General features: G+C 45.1%; 1 protein-coding gene across 1 annotated transcript in view; it reads left to right on the top strand.

Annotated features, from left to right (window-relative positions):
- Positions 1–15,533: 15,533 nt before the first annotated feature.
- Positions 15,534–26,886, top strand: part of LOC118358797 (potassium/sodium hyperpolarization-activated cyclic nucleotide-gated channel 2-like) — a 52,918-nt gene continuing 41,565 nt past the window's right edge. Inside the window, exon 1 of the mRNA XM_052481117.1 lies at positions 15,534–16,174. Coding sequence (XP_052337077.1) covers positions 15,534–16,174 — 641 coding nt within the window. The remainder of the gene's footprint in view (positions 16,175–26,886) is intronic.

Raw genomic sequence — 26,886 nt, 5'->3', positions numbered from 1 at the left:
ATATGAGAGATGAGGACAGATAATAGAGATGAGGACAGATAGGAGAAATGAGGACAGATAGGAGAGATGAGGACAGATAGGAGAGATGAGGACAGATAATAGAGATGAGGACAGATAATGGACATGAGTATAGATAATGGAGATGAGGACAGATAATAGAGATGAGGACAGATAAAAGAGATGAGGACAGATAGGAGAGATAAGGACAGATAGGAGAGATGAGGACAGATAGGACAGATAGGAGAGATAAGGACAGATAGGAGAGATGAGGACAGATAGGAGAGATAGAAGAGATGAGGACAGATAATAGAGATGAGGACAGATAGGAGAAATGGTAGGAGAGATGAGGACAGATAGGAGAGATGAGGACAGATAATAGAGATGAGGATAGATAATGGAGATGAGGACAGATAATAGAGATGAGGACAGATAATAGAGATGAGGACAGATAGGAGAGATGAGGACAGATAGGAGAGATAAGGACAGATAGGAGAGATGAGGACAGAGGAGAGATGAGGACAGATAGGAGAGATAAGGACAGATAGGAGAGATAGAAGAGATGAGGACAGATAATAGAGATGAGGACAGATAGGAGAAATGGTAGGAGAGATGAGGACAGATAGGAGAGATGAGGACAGATAATAGAGATGAGGATAGATAATGGAGATGAGGACAGATAATAGAGATGAGGACAGATAGGAGAGATGAGGACAGATAGGAGAGATAAGGACAGATAGGAGAGATGAGGACAGATAGGAGAGATGAGGACTGATAGGAGAGATGAGGACAGATAGGAGAGATAAGGACAGATAGGAGAGATGAGGACAGATAGGAGAGATGAGGACAGATAATAGAGATGAGGACAGATAGGAGAGATGAGGACAGATAGGAGAGATGAGGACAGATAGGAGAAATGGTAGGAGAGATGAGGACAGATAGGAGAGATGAGGACAGATAGGAGAGATGAGGACAGATAATAGAGATGAGGATAGATAATGGAGATGAGGACAGATAATAGAGATGAGGACAGATAATAGAGATGAGGACAGATAGGAGAGATGAGGACAGATAGGAGAGATGAGGACAGATAGGAGAGATAGAAGAGATGAGGACAGATAGGATAAATGGTAGGAGAGATGAGGACAGATAGGAGAGATGAGGACAGATAGGAGAGATGAGGACAGATAGGAGAGATGAGGACAGATAATAGAGATGAGGATAGATAATGGAGATGAGGACAGATAATAGAGATGAGGACAGATAATAGAGATGAGGACAGATAGGAGAGATGAGGACAGATAATAGAGATGAGGACAGATAGGAGAAATGAGGACAGATAGGAGAGATGAGGACAGATAGGAGAGATGAGGACAGAAAGGAGAGATGAGGACAGATAGGAGAGATGAGGACAGATAGGAGAGATGAGGACAGATAATAGAGATGAGGACAGATAATAGAGATGAGGATAGATAATAGAGATGAGGACAGATAATAGAGATGAGGACAGATAGAGATGAGGACAGATAGGAGAGATAAGGACAGATATGAGAGATGAGGACAGATAGGACAGATAGGAGAGATGAGGACAGATAATAGAGATGAGGACAGATAGGAGAGATAAGGACAGATAGGAGAGATGAGGACAGATAGGAGAGATAGAAGAGATGAGGACAGATAATAGAGATGAGAACAGATAGGATAAATGGTAGGAGAGATGAGGACAGATAGGAGAGATGAGGACAGATAATAGAGATGAGGATAGATAATGGAGATGAGGACAGATAATAGAGATGAGGACAGATAATAGAGATGAGGACAGATAATAGAGATGAGGATAGATAATGGAGATGAGGACAGATAATAGAGATGAGGACAGATAATAGAGATGAGGACAGATAGGAGAGATGAGGACAGATAGGAGAGATAAGGACAGATAGGAGAGATGAGGACAGATAGGAGAGATAAGGACAGATAGGAGAGATGAGGACAGATAGGAGAGATGAGGACAGATAGGAGAGATGAGGACAGATAGGAGAGATGAGGACAGATAATAGAGATGAGGACAGATAATAGAGATGAGGATAGATAATAGAGATGAGGACAGATAATAGAGATGAGGACAGATAGGAGAGATGAGGACAGATAGGAGAGATGAGGACAGATAGGAGAGATGAGGACAGATAGGAGAGTTAAGGACAGATAGGAGAGATGAGGACAGATAGGAGAGATGAGGACAGATAGGAGAGATGAGGACAGATAGGAGAGATGAGGACAGATAGGAGAGATGAGGACAGATAGGAGAGATGAGGACAGATAGGAGAGATGAGGACAGCTAGGAGAGATGAGGACAGATAGGAGAGATGAGGACAGATAATAGAGATGAGGACAGATAGGAGAGATGAGGACAGATAGGAGAGATGAGGACAGATAGGAGAGATGAGGACAGATAGGAGAGATGAGGACAGATAATGGAGATGAGGACAGATAATAGAGATGAGGACAGATAGGAGAGATGAGGACAGATAGGAGAGATGAGGACAGATAATAGAGATGAGGACAGATAGGAGAGATGAGGACAGATAGGAGAGATGAGGACAGATAGGAGAGATGAGGACAGATAATAGAGATGAGGACAGCCTTATTTTATTTTTTTAAATATATTTTTTTTACCTTTATTTTACTAGGCAAGTCAGTTATTCTTATTTTTGACGGCCTAGGAAAATTAACTGCCTGTTCAGGGGCAGACCTTATTTTTATAATAGAGATGAGGATAGATAATGGAGATGAGGACAGATAATAGAGATGAGGACAGATAATAGAGATGAGGACAGATAGGAGAGATAAGGACAGATATGAGAGATGAGGACAGATAGGACAGATAGGAGAGATGAGGACAGATAATAGAGATGAGGACAGATAGGAGAGATAAGGACAGATAGGAGAGATGAGGACAGATAGGAGAGATAGAAGAGATGAGGACAGATAGGAGAAATGGTAGGAGAGATGAGGACAGATAGGAGAGATGAGGACAGATAGGAGAGATGAGGACAGATAGGAGAGATAATAGAGATGAGGATAGATAATGGAGATGAGGACAGATAATAGAGATGAGGACAGATAATAGAGATGAGGACAGATAGGAGAGATGAGGACAGATAGGAGAGATGAGGACAGATAGGAGAGATGAGGACAGATAATAGAGATGAGGACAGATAATAGAGATGAGGATAGATAATGGAGATGAGGACAGATAATAGAGATGAGGACAGATAATAGAGATGAGGACAGATAGGAGAGATAAGGACAGATATGAGAGATGAGGACAGATAGGACAGATAGGAGAGATGAGGACAGATAATAGAGATGAGGACAGATAGGAGAGATAAGGACAGATAGGAGAGATGAGGACAGATAGGAGAGATAGAAGAGATGAGGACAGATAGGAGAAATGGTAGGAGAGATGAGGACAGATAGGAGAGATGAGGACAGATAGGAGAGATGAGGACAGATAGGAGAGATAATAGAGATGAGGATAGATAATGGAGATGAGGACAGATAATAGAGATGAGGACAGATAATAGAGATGAGGACAGATAGGAGAGATGAGGACAGATAGGAGAGATAAGGACAGATAGGAGAGATGAGGACAGATAGGAGAGACGAGGACAGATAGGAGAGATAGAAGAGATGAGGACAGATAATAGAGATGAGGACAGATAGGAGAAATGGTAGGAGAGATGAGGACAAATGATAGGAGAGATGAGGACAGATAATAGAGATATGAAGAGATGTGTGTGTGTGATTGTGTGTGTGTGTGTGTGTGTGTGTGTGTGTGTGAGTGTGTGTGTGGGGGGGGCTGGTCTAAAGCAGTTCAGTATATAGCCTTATGGGCCCTGGTCTAAAGCAGTTCACTATAGAGCCTCATGGGCCCTGGTCTAAAGCAGTTCACTATATAGCCTTACGGGGCCTGGTCTAAAACAATGTACTATATAGCATTATGGGCCCTGGTCTAAAGCAGTTCACTCTATAACCTTCTCGGCCCAGGTCTAAAGCAGTTCACTATAGAGCCTCATGGGCCCTGGTCTAAAGCAGTTCACTATATAGCCTTATGGGCCCTGGTCTAAAACAATTTACTCTATAGCCTTATGGGCCCTGGTCTGAAGCAGTTCACTATATAGCCTTATGGGACCTGGCCTTAAGCAGTTCACTATATAGCCTCATGGGCCCTGGTCTGAAGCAGTTCACTCTATAGCCTTATGGGACCTGGCCTTAAGCAGTTCTCTATATAGCCTTATGGGCCCTGGTCTAAAGCAGTTCTCTATATAGCCTTATGAGCCCTGGTCTAAAGCAATTCACTATATTGCCTTATGGGCCCTGGTCTAAAACAATGTACTTTATAGCCTTATGGGCCCTGGTCTAAAGCAGTTCAATATATAGCCTTATGGGCCCTGGTCTAAAGTAGTTCACTCTATAGCCTTATGGGCCTTGGCCTAAAGCAGTTCACTCTATAGCCTTCTCGGCCCTGGTCTAAAGCAATTCACTATATTGCCTTATGGGCCCTGGTCTAAAACAATTCACTATATTGCCTTATGGGCCCTGGTCTAAAACAATGTACTATATAGCCTTATGGCCCTGGTCTAAAGCAGTTCACTCTATAGCCTTATGGGCCCTGGTCTAAAACAATGTACTATATAGCCTTATGGCCCTGGTCTAAAGCAGTTCACTCTATAGCCTTATGGCCCTGGTCTAAAGCAGTTCACTCTATAGCCTTATGGGCCCTGGTCTAGAGCAGTTCACTATATAGCCTTATGGGCCCTGGTCTAAAACAATGTACTATATAGCCTTATGGCCCTGGTCTAGAGCAGTTCACTATATAGCCTTATGGGCCCTGGTCGAAAACAGTTCACTCTATAGCCTTATGGGCCCTGGTCTAAAACAATGTACTATATAGCCTTATGGCCCTGGTCTAAAGCAGTTCACTATATAGCCTCATGGGCCCTGGTCTGAAGCAGTTCACTATATAGCCTTATGGGACCTGGCCTTAAGCAGTTCACTATAGAGCCTTATGAGCCCTGGTCTAAAGCAGTTCACTGTATAGCCTTATGGTCCCTGGTCTAAAACAATGTACTATATAGCCTTATGGGACCTGGTCTAAAGCAGTTCACTCTATAGCCTTATGGGCCCTGGTCTAAAGCAGTTCTCTATATAGCCTTATGGGACCTGGTCTTAAGCAGTTCACTATATAGCCTTATGAGCCCTGGTCTTAAGCAGTTCTCTATATAGCCTTATGGGCCCTGGTCTAAAACAATGTACTTTATAGCCTTATGGGCCCTGGTCTAAAACAATGTACTTTATAGCCTTATGGGCCGTGGTATGAAGTAGTTCACTCTATAGCCTTATCGGCCCTGGTCTAAAACAATGCACTATGTAGCCGTATGGGCCCTGGTCTAAAACAATGCACTATATAGCCTTACGGGCCCTGGTCTAAAGCAGTTCACAATATAGCCTCATGGGCCCTGGTCTAAAGCAGTTCACTATATAGCCTTATGGGCCCTGGTCTAAAGTAGTTCACTCTATAGCCTTATGGGCCCTGGCCTAAAACAATGTACAGTTTTATAGCCTTATGGGCCCTGGTATGAAGTAGTTCACTCTATAGCCTTACGGGCCCTGGTCTAAAGCAGTTCACAATATAGCCTCATGGGCCCTGGTCTAAAGCAGTTCACTCTATAGCCTTATGGGCCCGTGGTATGAAGTATTTCACTCTATAGCCTTACGGGCCCTGGTCTAAAGCAGTTCACAATATAGCTTCATGGGCCCTGGTCTAAAGCAGTTCACTCTATAGCCTTATGGCCCTGGTCTAAAGCAGTTCACTATATAGCCTCATGGGCCCTGGTCTGAAGCAGTTCACTATATAGCCTTATGGGACCTGGCCTTGAAGCAGTTCACTATAGAGCCTTATGAGCCCTGGTCTAAAGCAGTTCACTATATAGCCTTATGGTCCCTGGTCTAAAACAATGTACTATATAGCCTTATGGGACCTGGTCTAAAGCAGTTCACTCTATAGCCTTATGGGCCCTGGTCTAAAGCAGTTCTCTATATAGCCTTATGGGACCTGGTCTTAAGCAGTTCACTATATAGCCTTATGAGCCCTGGTCTTAAGCAGTTCACTATATAGCCTTATGCGCCCTGGTCTAAAACAATGTTCACTTTATAGCCTTATGGGCCCTGGTCTAAAACAATGTACTTTATAGCCTTATGGGCCCTGGTATGAAGTAGTTCACTCTATAGCCTTATGGGCCCTGGTCTAAAACAATGTTCTATATAGCCTTATGGGACCTGGTCTAAAGCAGTTCACTATATAGCCTTTTGGGCCCTGGTCTAAAGCAGTTCACTATATAGCCTTATGCGCCCTGGTCTAAAACAATGTACTTTATAGCCTTATGGGCCCTGGTCTAAAACAATGTACTTTATAGCCTTATGGGCCCTGGTATGAAGTAGTTCACTCTATAGCCTTACGGGCCCTGGTCTAAAGCAGTTCACAATATAGCCTCATGGGCCCTGGTCTAAAGCAGTTCACTCTATAGCCTTATGGGCCGTGGTATGAAGTAGTTCACTCTATAGCCTTACGGGCCCTGGTCTAAAGCAGTTCACAATATAGCTTCATGGGCCCTGGTCTAAAGCAGTTCACTCTATAGCCTTATGGCCCTGGTCTAAAGCAGTTCACTCTATAGCCTTATGGGCCCTGGTCTAGAGCAGTTCACTATATAGCCTTATGGGCCCTGGTCTAAAACAATGTACTATATAGCCTTATGGCCCTGGTCTAGAGCAGTTCACTATATAGCCTTATGGGCCCTGGTCGAAAACAGTTCACTCTATAGCCTTATGGGCCCTGGTCTAAAACAATGTACTATATAGCCTTATGGCCCTGGTCTAAAGCAGTTCACTATATAGCCTCATGGGCCCTGGTCTGAAGCAGTTCACTATATAGCCTTATGGGACCTGGCCTTAAGCAGTTCACTATAGAGCCTTATGAGCCCTGGTCTAAAGCAGTTCACTATATAGCCTTATGGTCCCTGGTCTAAAACAATGTACTATATAGCCTTATGGGACCTGGTCTAAAGCAGTTCACTCTATAGCCTTATGGGCCCTGGTCTAAAGCAGTTCTCTATATAGCCTTATGGGACCTGGTCTTAAGCAGTTCACTATATAGCCTTATGAGCCCTGGTCTTAAGCAGTTCACTATATAGCCTTATGCGCCCTGGTCTAAAACAATGTACTTTATAGCCTTATGGGCCCTGGTCTAAAACAATGTACTTTATAGCCTTATGGGCCCTGGTATGAAGTAGTTCACTCTATAGCCTTACGGGCCCTGGTCTAAAGCAGTTCACAATATAGCCTCATGGGCCCTGGTCTAAAGCAGTTCACTCTATAGCCTTATGGGCCGTGGTATGAAGTAGTTCACTCTATAGCCTTACGGGCCCTGGTCTAAAGCAGTTCACAATATAGCTTCATGGGCCCTGGTCTAAAGCAGTTCACTCTATAGCCTTATGGGCCCTGGCCTAAAGCAGTTCACTCTATAGCCTTCTCGGCCCAGGTCTAAAACAATGTACTATATAGCCTTATGGGCCCTGGTCTAAAACAATGTACTATATAGCCTTATGGCCCTGGTCTAAAGCAGTTCACTATATAGCCTCATGGGCCCTGGTCTGAAGCAGTTCACTATATAGCCTTATGGGACCTGGTCTAAAACAATGTACTATATAGCCTCATGGGCCCTGGTCTGAAGCAGTTCACTATATAGCCTCATGGGCCCTGGTCTGAAGCAGTTCACTATATAGCCTTATGGGCCGTGGTATGAAGTAGTTCACTCTATAGCCTTACGGGCCCTGGTCTAAAGCAGTTCACAATATAGCCTCATGGGCCCTGGTCTAAAGCAGTTCACTCTATAGCCTTCTCGGCCCTGGTTTAAAACAATGTTCTATATAGCCTTATGGGCCCTGGTCTAAAACAATTTACTATATAGCCTTATGGGCCCTGGTCTAAAAGAATGTACTATATAGCCTTATGGCCCTGGTCTAAAGCAGTTCACTATATAGCCTCATGGGCCCTGGTCTGAAGCAGTTCACTATATAGCCTTATGGGACCTGGTCTGAAGCAGTTCACTCTATAGCCTAATTGGCCCTGGTCTAAAGCAGTTCACTATAGAGCCTTATGAGCCCTGGTCTAAAGCATTTTACTATATAGCCTTATGGTCCCTGGTCTAAAACAATGTACTATATAGCCTTATGGGCCCTGCTCTAAAGCAGTTCACTATAGCCTTATGGGCCCTGGTCTAAAACAATGTACTATATATTCTTATGGGCCCTGGTCTAAAACAGTTCACTATATAGCCTCATGGGCCCTGGTCTATAACAATGTACTATAGAGCATTATGGGCCCTGGTCTAAAGCAGTTCACTCTATACCCTTATGGTCCCTGGTCTAAAACAATGTACTATATATTCTTATGGGCCCTGGTCTAAAACAATGTACTATATAGCCTTATGGGCCCTGGTCGAAAGCAGTTCACTCTATAGCCTTATGGGCCCTGGTCTAAAGCAGTTCACTATAGAGCCTTATGGGCCCTGGTCTAAAGCAGTTCAATATATAGGCTTATAGGCCCTGGTCTGAAGTAGTTCACTCTATAGCCTTATCGGCCCTGGTCTAAAACTATGCACTATATAGCCTTATGGGCCCTGGTCTAAAGCAGTTCACTATATAGCCTTATGGGCCCTGGTCTAAAGCAGTTCAGTATATAGACTTATGGGCCCTGGTCTAAAACAATGTACTATATAGCCTTACGGCCCTGGTCTAAAGCAGTTCACAATATAGCCTCATGGGCCCTGGTCTAAAGCAGTTCACTATATAGCCTTATTGGCCCTGGTCTAAAGCAGTTCACTCTATAGCCTTATGGGCCCTGGTCTAAAGTAGTTCACTCTATAGCCTTATGGGCCCTGGCCTAAAGCAGTTCACTCTATAGCCTTCTCGGCCCAGGTCTAAAACTATGTACTATATAGCCTTATGGGCCCTGGTCTAAAACAATGTACAATATAGCCTTATGGGCCCTGGTCTAAAGCAGTTCACTATAGCCTTATGGGCCCTGGTCTAAAACAATTTACTCTATAGCCTTATGGGCCCTGGTCCAAAGTAGTTCACTATATAGCCTTATGGGCCCTGGTCTAAAGCAGTTCACTATATAGCCTTATGGGCCCTGGTCTAAAACAATTTACTCTATAGCCTTATGGGCCCTGGTCTAAAGCATTTAACTTTATAGCCTTATGGGCCCTGGTCCAAAGTAGTTCACTATATAGCCTCATGGGCACTGGTCTAAGCAGTGCAATTTATAGGGAATATAGGGTGTCATTTGGGATGCACACTAAATCCTAATATCTTCTATCCAGACCAAATGGCAGCAGTACAACTGAAGGGGGCATATAGGGAGTCAGCTATCTGGCAGAACCTTTTATCCCGTATAGGGAGTCAGCTATCTGGCAGAACCTTTTATCCTGTATAGGAGTCAGCTATCTGGCAGAACCTTTTATCCCGTATAGGGAGTCAGCTATCTGGCAGAACCTTTTATCCTGTATAGGGAGTCAGCTATCTGGCAGAACCTTTTATCCTGTATAGGGAGTCAGCTATCTGGCAGAACCTTTTATCCCATATAGGGAGTCAGCTATCTGGCAGACCATTTTATCCCATATAGGGAGTCAGCTATCTGGCAGAACCTTTTATCCCATATAGGAGTCAGCTATCTGGCAGAACCTTTTATCCCATATAGGGAGTCAGCTATCTGGCAGAACCTTTTATCCTATATAGGAGTCAGCTATCTGGCAGAACCTTTTATCCTATATAGGGGAGTCAGCTATCTGGCAGAACCTTTTATCCTATATAGGGAGTCAGCTATCTGGCAGAACCTTTTATCCCGTATAGGGAGTCAGCTATCTGGCAGAACCTTTTATCCCGTATAGGGAGTCAGCTATCTGGCAGAACCTTTTATCCCGTATAGGAGTCAGCTATCTGGCAGAACCTTTTATCCTGTATAGGGAGTCAGCTATCTGGCAGAACCTTTTATCCTGTATAGGAGTCAGCTATCTGGCAGAACCTTTTATCCCGTATAGGGAGTCAGCTATCTGGCAGAACCTTTTATCCTGTATAGGGAGTCAGCTATCTGGCAGAACCTTTTATCCTGTATAGGGAGTCAGCTATCTGGCAGAACCTTTTATCCCATATAGGGAGTCAGCTATCTGGCAGAACCTTTTATCCCATATAGGGAGTCAGCTATCTGGCAGAACCTTTTATCCCATATAGGGAGTCAGCTATCTGGCAGACCATTTTATCCCATATAGGGAGTCAGCTATCTGGCAGAACCTTTTATCCTGTAGGGAGTCAGCTATCTGGCAGAACATTTTATCCTGTATAGGGAGTCAGCTATCTGGCAGAACCTTTTATCCTGTATAGGAGTCAGCTATCTGGCAGAACCTTTTATCCTGTATAGGGAGTCAGCTATCTGGCAGAACCTTTTATCCCATATAGGGAGTCAGCTATCTGGCAGAACCTTTTATCCCATATAGGGAGTCAGCTATCTGGCAGACCATTTTATCCCATATAGGGAGTCAGCTATCTGGCAGAACCTTTTATCCCATATAGGGAGTCAGCTATCTGGCAGAACCTTTTATCCCATATAGGGAGTCAGCTATCTGGCAGACCATTTTATCCCATATAGGGAGTCAGCTATCTGGCAGAACCTTTTATCCCATATAGGGAGTCAGCTATCTGGCAGAACCTTTTATCCCATATAGGGAGTCAGCTATCTGGCAGAACCTTTTATCCTGTATAGGAGTCAGCTATCTGGCAGAACCTTTTATCCCATATAGGGAGTCAGCTATCTGGCAGAACATTTTATCCCGTATAGGGAGTCAGCTATCTGGCAGAACCTTTTATCCCGTATAGGAGTCAGCTATCTGGCAGAACCTTTTATCCTGTATAGGGAGTCAGCTATCTGGCAGAACCTTTTATCCTGTATAGGGAGTCAGCTATCTGGCAGACCATTTTATCCCATATAGGGAGTCAGCTATCTGGCAGACCATTTTATCCCATATAGGGAGTCAGCTATCTGGCAGAACCTTTTATCCTGTATAGGAGTCAGCTATCTGGCAGAACCTTTTATCCTGTATAGGGAGTCAGCTATCTGGCAGAACCTTTTATCCCATATAGGGAGTCAGCTATCTGGCAGAACCTTTTATCCCATATAGGGAGTCAGCTATCTGGCAGACCATTTTATCCCATATAGGGAGTCAGCTATCTGGCAGAACCTTTTATCCTGTATAGGAGTCAGCTATCTGGCAGAACCTTTTATCCCGTATAGGAGTCAGCTATCTGGCAGAACCTTTTATCCTGTATAGGGAGTCAGCTATCTGGCAGAACCTTTTATCCTGTATAGGGAGTCAGCTATCTGGCAGAACCTTTTATCCCGTATAGGGAGTCAGCTATCTGGCAGAACCTTTTATCCCATATAGGGAGTCAGCTATCTGGCAGAACCTTTTATCCTGTATAGGGAGTCAGCTATCTGGCAGAACCTTTTATCCCGTATAGGGAGTCAGCTATCTGGCAGAACCTTTTATCCTGTATAGGAGTCAGCTATCTGGCAGAACCTTTTATCCTGTATAGGAGTCAGCTATCTGGCAGAACCTTTTATCCTGTATAGGGAGTCAGCTATCTGGCAGAACCTTTTATCCCATATAGGGAGTCAGCTATCTGGCAGAACATTTTATCCCATATAGGGAGTCAGCTATCTGGCAGAACATTTTATCCCATATAGGGAGTCAGCTATCTGGCAGAACCTTTTATCCTGTATAGGAGTCAGCTATCTGGCAGAACCTTTTATCCTGTATAGGGAGTCAGCTATCTGGCAGAACCTTTTATCCCGTATAGGGAGTCAGCTATCTGGCAGAACATTTTATCCCATATAGGGAGTCAGCTATCTGGCAGAACCTTTTATCCCGTATAGGAGTCAGCTATCTGGCAGAACCTTTTATCCTGTATAGGGAGTCAGCTATCTGGCAGAACATTTTATCCCGTATAGGGAGTCAGCTATCTGGCAGAACCTTTTATCCTGTATAGGAGTCAGCTATCTGGCAGAAACGTTTAATTTAACAGAGTACAACGTCTGGACTGAAGTACATCACATATGTTATAATGAATACACACAAACACACACAATACAATGACTCCAGGCCATACTGCAAGTTCAGAGGCAGTATTTCCCTTTTCCACATTTTGTTACGTTACAGCCTTATTCTAAAATGTATTACATCATTTTTTTCCCCTCATCAATCTACACACAATACCCCATAATGAAAAAGTGAAAACAGTTTTTTTTAATACTTTTTGCAAATGTATTAAAAAACATAAATACCTTATTTTCATAAGTATTCAGACCCTGTGCTATGAGACAATCAAAAATTGAGCTTCGATTGATCATCCTTGAGATGTTTCTAAAACTTGATTGGAGTCCACCTGTGTTAAATTCAATTGATTGGACATGATTTGGAAAGGCACACACCTGTCTATATAAGGTCCCACAGTTGACAGTGCATGTCAGAGCAAAAACCAAGCCATGAGGTCAAAGGAATCCGAGACAGGATTGTGTCGATGCACAGATCTGGGGAAGGGAACCAAAATATTTCTGCAGTATTGAAGGTCCCCAAGAACACATTGGCCTCCATCATTCTTAAATGGAAGAAGTTTAGAACCACCAAGACTCTTCCTAGAGCTGGCCGCCCGGCCAAACTGAGCAATTGGGAGAGAAAGGCCTTGGTCAGGGAGGTGCCAAGAACCCGATGGTCACTCTGACAGAGCCCCAGTGTTCCTCTGTGGAGATGGGAGAACCTTCCAGATGGACAACCATCTCTGCAGCACTCCACCAATCAGGTCTTTATGGTAGAGTTGACAGACGGAAGCCACTCCTCAGGAAAAAGGCACATGACAGCCCGCTTGGAGTTTGCCAAAAGGCACCTAAAGGACTCTCAGACCATGAAAAACAAGATTCTCTAGTCTGATGAAACAAAGATTGAACCGTTTGGCCTGAATGCCAATCGTCATGTCTGGAGGAAACGTGACACCATCCCTATGGTGAAGCATGGTGGTGGCAGCATCATGCTGTGGGGATGTATTTCAGCGGCAGGGACTGGGAGACTAGTCAGAATAGAAGGAAAGATGAATGGAGCAAAGTACAGAGTGATCCTTGATGAAAACCTGCTCCAGAGCGCTCAGGACCTAAGACTAGTTCGAAGGTTCACCTTCCAACAGGACAACGACCCTATACACACAGCCAAGACAACGCAGGAGTGGCTTTGGGACAAGTCTCAATGTCCTTGAGTGGCCCATCCAGAGCCGGGACTTGAACCCGATCGAACATCTCTGGAGAGACCTGAAAATAACTGTGCAGCGACATTCCCCATCCAACCTGATAGAGCTTTAGAGGATCTGCAGAGAAGAATGGGAGAAACTCCCCAAATCAAATGTTATTTGTCACATGCCGAATACAAGCCCTTACCCAACAATGCAGTTTTAAGAGAAATATGTAGAAAATAGATAAGTAAAAAATAAATATAACAAATTGTTAATTAAAGAGCCGTAGTAAAATAACAGTAGCGAGACTATAAACAGGGGGTACCGGTACAGAGTCTATGTGCAGGGGCACCGGTTCGTCGAGGTAATTGAGGTAATATGTACATGTAGGTAAAGTTACAGGTGAGCCAAGCTTGTAGCTTCATACCCAAGAAGACTCGAGGCTGTAATCACTGTTAAGATGCTTCAACAAAGTACTGAGTAAAGGGTCTGAATACTTACATAAATGTGATATTTCATTATTTTTGTATTGTTTTTAATTTGCAAAGAAATTCTACAAACCTGTTTTTGCTTTGTCATTATGGGGTATTGTGATGTCATTATGGGGTATTGTGTGTAGATTGATGAAGGGGGGGGCAATATTTAATACATTTTAGAATAAGGCTGTAACATAAGAAAATGTGGAAAAAGTCAAGGGGTCTGAATACTTTCCGAATGCTCTGTACCTAGGTAATAGGGCACCATTTGGGATGCATACTTTCTCTGGAATGAGATCATCAGGGATAACACCACCACAGACTCTTCAGTGTTCTCAGGTGCCAGTCCCAAATGGCACCCTATTCCCTATATAATGCACTACTTTTGAAAAAAGTTGCACACTGTGGAATATGGTGCCATTTGCTGAGTCAGACATTATAGTTCTGTATGACCTGCAGGGGTGGGGTCAATCCCATTTCAGTCCAGTGAATTCAGGAAGTAAACTGAAAATTCCAATTCCAAAATGTCTCTATTTTCCTGTGTATGTAGACTGAATTGAATGGAATTGACCCCACACCTTCTGACCATTGTATAGTTGTCACCTGCATACAACCATATAACTTTTCCCAGGATCTCAAACCAATGAAAGTGCAGTGTGGAAAGTAGCACTTGCTTCAATAATTATGGTCAATATTGCTTAACTGATCAATTATAGGCCTAAAGACAATGGGCTGTTTAGCGTGTGGTTTATCATTTACAACAACAAAAAATCTGTCATCAGCAACCGCAGGGAGTTTATAAATTATATCCTCCATAATCCTGCCTGGACTGGGATGCTGAGTGCATGTGCTGTCCTGTCTATCCTCGTGCAGCGCTCCTATGGCAACCCGGTAAATTAGCCCCATTAATATCCACGTTATTAGAGAGCACTACAGGGATGGAACCGTGATGTCAGCACACACACCAGCCAGCGGTCTTTGAATGCAAGCTGGTGAGGACTGACTGACTGACTGACTGACTGCGTGGAAGGAAGCGTGTCATTCTTTTCCTATTGACAGCTAAGCTAGCCAGGGATATAAATATTTGGGGAGGAGGAGAATCAGAAGAGTGATCATGCTTTGTCATTGAGGACCTCAGTTTAGCCACCAGCCAGCATCCATCCTCACTGTCTCCGGCTGGCACGTCCGACGCTCAGAGCAGTCAGCATACAGGCAGCATCAGCACCCCGATCTGTTGTCATCATCTAGGAAACACTCTGATTTAGCAACACCTGGATACCTGGACGTCATTCATCGATTTACTGGTCATGCACCCTAATATGACCGTCGCGCCGAAGCGGTACAAACTGTTGCAACCGGGAGAGCAAGAAGCAGCACGTTCCAAGTGTCAAGTAAGATTCGACCTGTTCCTGTCCTGCTGCAGAACGCCGTCACTGCTTTTGGTATCCTGATCCGTTTGAGTTGATGAAATATATGATTTGTTATCATCACAGCTCATATATTCTTGTTTCATTTTCAAACGCGTTTTATTTTTTAGCCCAGGCTAGTGAGCGTCTGTATCATCCTTTCTTCAATAGGCCTATCCATAATGGATAGGGTTCATTTTTCCATGCGCAAAAGGCTGTACAGCTTGCCGCAAAACATTGGCCAAAGAGGCTCTGTCTCTGTGATGATTGACGACGGAGGAGAATACCGTGGTGGCGACAAGGACACAAACAAGAAAAGTGCCGGTATCAGGCTGAAGCCTCTTCTCCTTCCTGGATCTCCTCCCCCCGCTAGCAGCTCTAAGAGAAACAGAGACAGGGACCCAAAGAGCGGAACCGCCGGAGACTTGGAAACGGACGTTGCCGTTAAGACCAACTTAAACGGGGACTGTCGCCTTTTTAGAGGTAACCGCTCTTCCATCACTGGTCAGCACACTATTGGATCAGATCCAGCGGAGCAGCGGAGGCTGATCCCCGAGGTAGACGCCGGCGCTAACGAGGAGAGTTACACCGGAGGAGAGACTGGTTCTGGGGCCGAACAGGGAGCGCAGGATTCCGTTGGTCGCAGTGCTAGCGCACACCGCCGCTCGTCCGTCTTCGATCATTCCACTTTAATCAAGTTAGAAGGAACCGAACCGATCATGCCAGACGAAGTAGAGCAGTTGTACCGGGCGGGTTTCATGCACCGGCAGTTCGGAGCGATGCTACAACCAGGAGTCAACAAGTTCTCTCTGAGAATGTTGGGGAGCGAGAGGGCCGTGGAGCACGAGAGGGAACGCGTGAAGTCTGCAGGATTCTGGATCATTCATCCGTACAGTGATTTTAGGTAATTGTTCAGAAAATCTGTATCAATCATTGCTGATCAATTTGATTGATCTATTGGTCTGGTTAGATTAGGCCTCTCGGAGTTTACATATCCTATCCAATACACTATTATGATTGAAAAAATATACTATCTGACTAAGTGTAAGCTCAGTTTGGCTAAGAAAATACATGTTTGTGGTGTTCTCAAAGTACAAATATACTGTTTGGATATCTTAGATCATATTAGAAAACCTCTTAGGGGGTTAATTGTACCCTACCCTCTGACCTAACTGGGTTAGAAATTGGTCCAAAGTAAAGGTCAAAGATACATACCAGTCAAATTTAAATACAGTATTTAGATTTGACTGCTGGCATGCATATTCATTTTGCAGTTCCAGTCATATTCATACCCCACTAATACTGCTAGCATGCATATTCATACCCCATTAATACTGCTGGCATGCATATTCATACCCCATTAATACTGCTGGCATGCATATTCATATCCCACTAATACTGCTGGCATGCATATCCATACCCCATTAATACTGCTGGCATGCATATTCATACCCCATTAATACTGCTGGCATGCATATTCATATCCCACTAATACTGCTAGCATGCATATTCATACCCCATTAATACTGCTGGCATGCATATTCATACCCCATTAATACTGCTGGCATGCATATTCATATCCCACTAATACTGCTAGCATGCATATTCATACCCCATTAATACTGCTGGCATGCATATTCATACCCCATTAATACTGCTGGCATGCATATTCATATCCCATTAATACGGCGTGCATGCATATTCATATCCCACTAATACTGATGGCATGCATATCCATATCCCACTAATACTGCTGGCATGCATATTCATAGCTGACTAATACTGATGTCATGCATATTCATATCCTACTAATACTGTTTGCATGCATATTCATATCCCACTAATACTGCTGGCATGCATATTCATAGCCCACTAATACTGCTGGCATGCATATTCATATCCCACTTATACTGCTGGCATGCATATTCATATCCCACTAATACTGCTGGCATGCATATTCATATCCCACTTATACTGCTGGCATGCATATTCATATCCCACTAATACTGCCGGCATGCATATTCATATCCCACTAATACTGCGGGCATGCATATTCATATCCTACTAATACTGCTGGCATGCATATTCATATCCTACTAATACTGCTTGCATGCATATTCATATCCTACTAATACTGCTGGCATGCATATTCATATCCCACTAATACTGCTGGCATGCATATTCATATCCCACTAATACTGCTGGCATGCATATTCATATCCCACTAATACTGCTAGCACTGATCTTTTATGCTCAGTTTTTTTTCTGGCTCAATAATGATATGTAATTTGGCCACAAAATGTCTAGTCCTGTCTGTGTGTTTGTGTGTGTGTGTGTGTGTGTGTGTGTGTGTGTGTGTGTGTGTGTGTGTGTGCGTGCGTGCGTGCGTGCGTGCGTGCGTGCGTGTGTGTGTGTGTGAGAAAAAAAAAGTTTATATATTAATTACCACGCTATCAACACTTGTCTATGAAAAGCAGATGCTTTTGTAGGAATCTTATCAATGTTATAGTTACAAAGAAAAATCTAATTGAAGCCACCAAAACGGGAGACGATATGATGAGGAGTGAATTTCCAAACTGATAATGTGTTCTTTAAGGAACACTGTGACAAGTCTGTTTGTTCCAGAATTCTATCTTTTCATCATCACACACATAACAGTTTTTTTTCTTGTATCACTTTAACCTTGAGTTCCCTCTCTCTCTCTGATCTAACATCAGGACATTTACACTGGCCTGTAGTATCCTATCTTTCTGTCCTGATGTGGGGTTTTTCCACTCTTCTGAATTATACTTTTTTTTTTTTATAATTTAGTGAGGCCATCGGATTACACAGAGAGAGAGAGTGCAGCAGGCCGGGCCGATAGAGTTAGGTCGGGGCTTTTTGAAAATGGGGTAATCAGAATAGGTTAACATGACCGTTCAAAATATTAGAAGCACACATCAGGTGGGATTATGACCAGACAATTAGTCTAATGTGAGGGTGTTTGGAGGGAGGGGGGAGGACAGGGGAAGGTAGGAGGGGGAGGGTGGCACTAACCACTCACAACTCAACTGTAGAGTGATTGAAATGATGTGAGAGTGGGAAATCAGGACAGGACGCTAAACTACACAGTCATCATGCCAGCTGTCCGCGCAGCTCTGAAGTGAGTTTAAACTGTGACATAATGATATGTGTTGTTTTGAGGTTAAAGTAAAACCTTACCACTGCTGTCTCAGGATAACAGCTGCTGTGCCATGTCTAATCAAACCACATTTTATTTGTCAAATAGGCCGAATACAACAGGTGTACAGGTGTACAACAACTTACATTGAAATGCTTACTTACAAGCCCTTAACCAACAATGCAGTTTTTAGAAAAATACCTACAAATAGAAAATAAATAAAAGTAACAAATAATTAAAGAGCAGCAGTAAAATAACAATAGTGAGGCTATATACAAGGGGTACCGGTACAGAGTCAATGTGCAGGGGCACTGGTGAGTCGAGGTAGGTCGCCTAGTGGTTAGAGCGTTGGTCTTGTAACCGGAAGATTGCATGATCAAATCCCTGAGCTGACAAGGTAAACATCTGTAGTTCTTCCCCTGAAAAAGGCAGTTTTGTTCATAGGCTGTCATTGAAATTAATAATTTGTTCTTATTAACTGACTTGCCTCGTTAAATATAGGTTTTTAAAAAAGTGCAACCAGAGGGAAAAAAACTCAATCACCTCATTCATCGGCTTCATCCATAAATGTATCGACGACGTCGTCCCCACAGTGACCGTATGTACATACCGCAACCAGAAGACATGGATTACAGGCAACATCCGCATCGAGCTAAAGGCTAGAGCTGCCGCTTTCAAGGAGCGGGACACTAATCCGGACGCTTATAAGAAATCCCGCTATGCCCTCAGACGAACCATCAAACAAGCAAATCGTCATTACAGGATTAAGATTGAATCCTACTACACCATCTCTGACTCTGGTCGGATGTGGCAGGGCTTGAAAACTATTATGGACTATAAAGGGAAACCCAGTCGCAAGCTACCCAGTGACGCGAGCCTACCAGACGAGCTAAATGCTTTTTATGCTCACTTCGAGGCAAGCAACACTGAAGCATGCATGATAGCACCAGCTGTTCTGGACGACTGTGTGATAGCGCTCTCGGTAGCCGGTGTGAGCAAGACCTTTAAACAGGTCAACATTCACAAAGCCGCAAGGCCAGATGGATTACCAGGACGTGTACTCAAAGCATGCGCGGACTAACTGGAAAGTGTCTTCACTAACATTTTCAACCTCTCCCTGACCCAGTCTGTAATAGCTACATGTTTTAAGTAGTCCACCATAGTCCCAGTGCCCAAGGAAGCGAAGGTAACCTGCCTAAAGATTACCGCTCCATAGCACTCACGTCGGTAGCCATGAAGTGCTTTGAAAGGCTGGTCATGACTCACATCAACAGCATCCTCCCAGATACCCTAGACCCACTCCAATTCACATACCGCCCCAACAGATCCACAGATGATGCAATCTCAATTGGACTCCACTGCCCTTTCCCACCTGGGCAAGAGGAACACCTATGTGAGAATGCTGTTCATTGACTACAGCTGAGAGTTCAACACCATATAGTGCCCACAAAGCTCATCACTAAGCTAAGGATCCCTGGGACATAACACCTCCCTCTGCAACTGGATCCTGGACTTCCTGACGGGCCGCCCCCAGGTGGTAAGGGTAGTCAACAGCACGTCTGCTACGCTGATCCTCAATACCTGAGCCCCCCAGGGGTGCATGCTTAGTCCCCTCCTGTACTCCCTCTTCACCCACACTGCGTGGACAAACAGGACTCCAACAACCATCTTTAGGTTTGCTGACGACACAACAGTGGTAGGACTGATCACCGACAACGATGAGACAGCGAGGAGGTCAGAGACCTGGTCGTGTGGTGCCTGGACAACCTCTCCCTCAATGTTAACACAACAAAGGAGATGATCGTGGACTACAGGAAAAGGCGGGCCGAACAGGCCCCCATTAACATTGACAGGGCTGTAGTAGAGCCGGTCGCGAGTTTCAAGTTCCTTAGTGTCCACATCACCAACAAACTATCATGGTCCAAACACACCAAGACAGTCATGAAAAGGGCACGAATACACCTTTTCCGACTCAGAAGACTGAAAAGATTTGGCTCCTCCGATCCTCAAAGAGTTCTACAGCTGCACCATTGAAAGCATCCTAACCGGTTCCATCACCGCCTGGTATGGCAACTGCTCGGCATCTGACCGTCAGGCGCTACAGAGGGTAGTGCGTATGGCTCAGTACATCACTGGGACCAAGCTTCCTGCCATCCAGGACCCCTATACAAGGCGGTTTCAGAGGAAAGCCCCAAAAATGGTAAAAAACTCCAGTCACCCAAGACTAGACTGTTTTCTCTACGGTACCGGAGCATCAAGTCTAGCACCAAAAGGCTCCTTAACAGCTTCTACCCCCAAGCCATAAGACTGCTGAACAATTAACCAAATGGCAACCAGATTATTTAAATTGCCCCCCCCCCTCCATTATGTTTTTTACACTGCTGCTACTCGCTGTTTATTATCTATGCATAGTCACTTCACCCCTACCTACATGTACATGTACAAATTACCTCAGCTAACCTGTACCCCCGCACATTGACTCGGTACCGGTACCCCCTCCCCTGTATACAGCCTCGTTGTTATTTTATTGTGTTACTTAAAACATTTTTTTTTTTTAACTTTCGTTTATTTGGTAAATATGGTTCAAGTAAAACCTCACCACTGCTGTCTCAGGATGGGAGCGTAGTTAGGAGGTTAGAGTAAAACCTTACCACTGCTGTCTCAGGATGGGAGGGTAGTTAGGGTAGTTAGGAGGTTAGAGTAAAACCTTACCACTGCTGTCTCAGGATAGGAGGGTAGTTAGGGGGTTAAAGTAAAACCTTACCACTGCTGTCTCAGGATGGGAGGGTAGTTAGGAGGTTAGAGTAAAACCTTACCACTGCTGTCTCAGGATGGGAGGGTAGTTAGGATTAGTTAGGAGGTTAGAGTAAAACCTTACCACTGCTGTCTCAGGATGGGAGGGTAGTTAAGGTAGTTAGGAGGTTAGAGTAAAACCTTACCACTGCTGTCTCAGGATGGGAGGGTAGTTAGGGGGCTAAAGTAAAACCTTACCACTGCTGTCTCAGGATGGGAGGGTAGTTAGGGTAGTTAGGAGGTTAGAGTAAAACCGTACCACTGCTGTCTCAGGATGGGAGGGTAGTTAGGAGGTTAGAGTAAAACCTTACCACTGCTGTCTCAGGATGGGAGGGTAGTTAGGGTAGTTAGAGTAAAACCTTACCACTGCTGTCTCAGGATAGGAGGGTAGTTAGGAGGTTAGAGTAAAACCTTACCACTGCTGTCTCAGGATGGGAGGGTAGTTAGGAGGTTAGAGTAAAACCTTACCACTGCTGTCTCAGGATGGGAGGGTAGTTAGGAGGTTAGAGTAAAACCTTACCACTGCTGTCTCAGGATGGGAGGGTAGTTAGGGTAGTTAGGAGGTTAGAGTAAAACCTTACCACTGCTGTCTCAGGATGGGAGGGTAGTTAGGGTAGTTAGGAGGTTAGAGTAAAACCTTACCACTGCTGTCTCAGGATGGGAGGGTAGTTAGGAGGTTAGAGTAAAACCTTACCACTGCTGTCTCAGGATGGGAGGGTAGTTAGGGTCGTTAGGGGGTTAGAGTAAAACCTTACCACTGCTGTCTCAGGATGGGAGGGTAGTTAGGGTAGTTAGGAGGTTAGAGTAAAACCTTACCACTGCTGTCTCAGGATGGGAGGGTAGTTAGGAGGTTAGAGTAAAACCTTACCACTGCTGTCTCAGGATGGGAGGGTAGTTAGGAGGTTAGAGTAAAACCTTACCACTGCTGTCTCAGGATGGGAGGGTAGTTAGGAGGTTAGAGTAAAACCTTACCACTGCTGTCTCAGGATGGGAGGGTAGTTAGGGTAGTTAGGAGGTTAGAGTAAAACCTCACCACTGCTGTCTCAGGATGGAAGGGTAGTTAGGGTAGTTAGGAAGTTAGAGTAAAACCTCACCACTGCTGTCTCAGGATGGGAGGGTAGTTAGGAGGTTAGAGTAAAACCTTACCACTGCTGTCTCAGGATGGGAGGGTAGTTAGGGGGGTAGAGTAAAACCTTACCACTGCTCTCTCAGGATGGGAGGGTAGTTAGGGGGTTAGAGTAAAACCTTACCACTGCTGTCTCAGGATGGAAGGGTAGTTAGTGACATCATGATGATGTAGCTAGTGCGGAAGTTTGCTTTTGTAAATAACTGTGAGTGACAATCATCTAAAAACTATTTGAAATACTGGTATTGTGGACCTACTTTGTTTCTTATATGATTATCCTTTTCAATTTGAGGGAGAAAAAAATTATTGATAATTTCCACTGTGTTCCAAGGCAAATCCACACAGATAAACAGCAGAACCAGACCATCTGGCTGGGTCAATCCACACAGATAAACAGCAGAACCAGACCATCTGGCTGGGTCAATCCACACAGATAAACAGCAGAACCAGACCATCTGGCTGGGTCAATCCACACAGATAAACAGCAGAACCAGACCATCTGGCTGGGTCAATCCACACAGATAAACAGCAGAACCAGACCATCTGGCTGGGATAAACAGCAGAACCAGACCATCTGGCCAAACAGATAAACAGCAGAACCAGACCATCTGGCTGGGTCAATCCACACAGATAAACAGCAGAACCAGACCATCTGGCTGGGTCAATCCACACAGATAAACAGCAGAACCAGACCATCTGGCTGGGTCAATCCACACAGATAGACAGCAGAACCAGACAATCTGGCTGGGTCAATCCACACAGATAAACAGCAGAACCAGACCATCTGGCTGGGTCAATCCACACAGATAAACAGCAGAACCAGACCATCTGGCTGGGTCAATCCACACAGATAGACAGCAGAACCAGACCATCTGGCTGGGTCAATCCACACAGATAAACAGCAGAACCAGACCATCTGGCTGGGTCAATCCACACAGATAAACAGCAGAACCAGACCATCTGGCTGGGTCAATCCACACAGATAAACAGCAGAACCAGACCATCTGGCTGGGTCAATCCACACAGATAAACAGCAGAACCAGACCATCTGGCTGGGTCAATCCACACAGATAAACAGCAGAACCAGACCATCTGACTGGGTCAATCCACACAGATAAACAGCAGAACCAGACCATCTGGCTGGGTCAATCCACACAGATAGACAGCAGAACCAGACCATCTGGCTGGGTCAATCCACACAGATAAACAGCAGAACCAGACCATCTGGCTGGGTCAATCCACACAGATAAACAGCAGAACCAGACCATCTGGCTGGGTCAATCCACACAGATAAACAGCAGAACCAGACCATCTGGCTGGGTCAATCCACACAGATAAACAGCAGAACCAGACCATCTGGCTGGGTCAATCCACACAGATAGACAGCAGAACCAGACCATCTGGCTGGGTCAATCCACACAGATAAACAGCAGAACCAGACCATCTGGCTGGGTCAATCCACACAGATAAACAGCAGAACCAGACCATCTGGCTGGGTTAATCCACACAGATATACAGCAGAACCAGACCCTCTGGCTGGGTCAATCCACACAGATAGACAGCAGAACCAGACCATCTGGCTGGGTCAATCCACACAGATAAACAGCAGAACCAGACCATCTGGCTGGGTCAATCCACACAGATAGACAGCAGAACCAGACCATCTGGCTGGGTCAATCCACACAGATAGACAGCAGAACCAGACCATCTGGCTGGGTCAATCCACACAGATGAATTGTAGAACCAGAACATCTGGCTGGGTCAATCCACACAGATATACAGCAGAACCAGACCATCTGGCTGGGTCAATCCACACAGATAGACAGCAGAACCAGACCATCTGGCTGGGTCAATCCACACAGATAAACAGCAGAACCAGACCATCTGGCTGGGTCAATCCACACAGATAAACAGCAGAACCAGACCATCTGGCTGGGTCAATCCACACAGATAAACAGCAGAACCAGACCATCTGGCTGGGTCAATCCACACAGATAAACAGCAGAACCAGACCATCTGGCTGGGTCAATCCACACAGATAAACAGCAGAACCAGACCATCTGGCTGGGTCAATCCACACAGATAAACAGCAGAACCAGACCATCTGGCTGGGTCAATCCAAACAGATAAACAGCAGAACCAGACCATCTGGCTGGGTCAATCCACACAGATAAACAGCAGAACCAGACCATCTGGCTGGGTCAATCCACACAGATAAACAGCAGAACCAGACCATCTGGCTGGGTCAATCCACACAGATAGACAGCAGAACCAGACCATCTGGCTGGGTCAATCCACACAGATAAACAGCAGAACCAGACCATCTGGCTAGGTCAATCCACACAGATAAACAGCAGAACCAGACCATCTGGCTGGGTCAATCCACACAGATAAACAGCAGAACCAGACCATCTGGCTGGGTCAATCCACACAGATAAACAGCAGAACCAGACCATCTGGCTGGGTCAATCCACACAGATAGACAGCAGAACCAGACCATCTGGCTGGGTCAATCCACACAGATAAACAGCAGAACCAGACCATCTGGCTGGGTCAATCCACACAGATAAACAGCAGAACCAGACCATCTGGCTGGGTCAATCCACACAGATATACAGCAGAACCAGACCCTCTGGCTGGGTCAATCCACACAGATAGACAGCAGAACCAGACCATCTGGCTGGGTCAATCCACACAGATAAACAGCAGAACCAGACCATCTGGCTGGGTCAATCCACACAGATAGACAGCAGAACCAGACCATCTGGCTGGGTCAATCCACACAGATAGACAGCAGAACCAGACCATCTGGCTGGGTCAATCCACACAGATGAATTGTAGAACCAGAACATCTGGCTGGGTCAATCCACACAGATATACAGCAGAACCAGACCATCTGGCTGGATCAATCCACACAGATAGACAGCAGAACCAGACCATCTGACTGGGTCAATCCACACAGATGGACATTAGAACCAGACCATCTGGCTGGGTCAATCCACACAGATGGACATTAGAACCAGACCATCTGACTGGGTCAAACCACACAGATGAACTGTAGAACCAGAACATCTGGCTGGGTCAATCCACACAGATAGACAGCAGAACCAGACCATCTGGCTGGATCAATCCACACAGATAGACAGCAGAACCAGACCATCTGACTGGGTCAATCCACACAGATGAATTGTAGAACCAGAACATCTGGCTGGGTCAATCCACACAGATAGACAGCAGAACCAGACCATCTGGCTGGATCAATCCACACAGATAGACAGCAGAACCAGACCATCTGACTGGGTCAATCCACACAGATGAATTGTAGAACCAGAACATCTGGCTGGGTCAATCCACACAGATAGACAGCAGAACCAGACCATCTGGCTGGATCAATCCACACAGATAGACAGCAGAACCAGACCATCTGACTGGGTCAATCCACACAGATGGACATTAGAACCAGACCATCTGGCTGGGTCAATCCACACAGATGGACATTAGAACCAGACCATCTGGCTGGGTCAATCCACACAGATGGACATGAGAACCAGACCATCTGGCTGGGTCAATCCACACAGATGGACATGAGAACCAGACTATCTGCCTGGGTCAATCCACACAGATGGACATTAGAACCAGACCATCTGGCTGGGTCAATCCACACAGATAGACAGCAGAACCAGAACATCTGGCTGGGTCAATCCACACAGATAGACAGCAGAACCAGAACATCTGACTGGGTCAATCCACACAGATGAACATTAGAACCAGATCAGCAGATCAACATATCTCGTTCTAGAGATTGGTATTGGTATAGAGGGGCACATTGTTGAAGAAAAGTTTCAAATGAAATCACGCTGCCAGATTACAATTAGGTTTATGGTAAATATTGTACATGTCTCCCTGCAAGGTACGTTAAAGGGCTTTTCACACTACTTAACTGAGTTGAGCCAAACCAGGCTGTACTGAGCTGGCCTGGTTACACATCCACCGTTGTTGCTGGATCTGAGCTGAAAAGGATCATGTGCAAAGAACATATCTGAGCCATGATAGAGAGCCATGATAGAGAGCCATCGAAATGTTAGCGTTACTGAGTTGGTTGCCGATCAGCCTTTTGAGCTTCCTTTCTATAGGTGGGGTCCTGCTACTAGGCAACCAGACTGAATGAATGTTGATTTGGGCTGTGGAGCTTTAGATCCCTCTCTGTCTCTGTCTCTGTCTCTGTCTCTGTCTCTGTCTCTGTCTCTGTGTCTCTGTCTCTGTCTCTGTCTATGTCTATGTCTCTGTCTCTGTCTATGTCTCTGTCTCTGTCTCTGTCTCTGTCTCTGTCTCTGTCTCTGTCTCTCTGTCTCTCTGTCTCTGTCTCTCTGTCTCTGTCTCTGTCTATGTCTCTCTGTCTCTGTCTCTGTCTATGTCTCTGTCTCTGTCTCTGTCTCTGTCTCTCTGTCTCTGTCTCTGTCTCTCTGTCTCTGTCTCTCTCTGTCTCTGTCTCTGTCTCTGTCTCTGTCTCTGTCTCTGTCTCTGTCTCTGTCTCTGT

This window comes from Oncorhynchus keta, chromosome 26 (assembly GCF_023373465.1).
Source record: "Oncorhynchus keta strain PuntledgeMale-10-30-2019 chromosome 26, Oket_V2, whole genome shotgun sequence".
In the NCBI taxonomy this organism is placed as follows: domain Eukaryota; kingdom Metazoa; phylum Chordata; class Actinopteri; order Salmoniformes; family Salmonidae; genus Oncorhynchus; species Oncorhynchus keta.
Note: the sequence above shows the minus strand (reverse complement) of the source record. Positions and strands in the feature narration are given on the sequence as shown.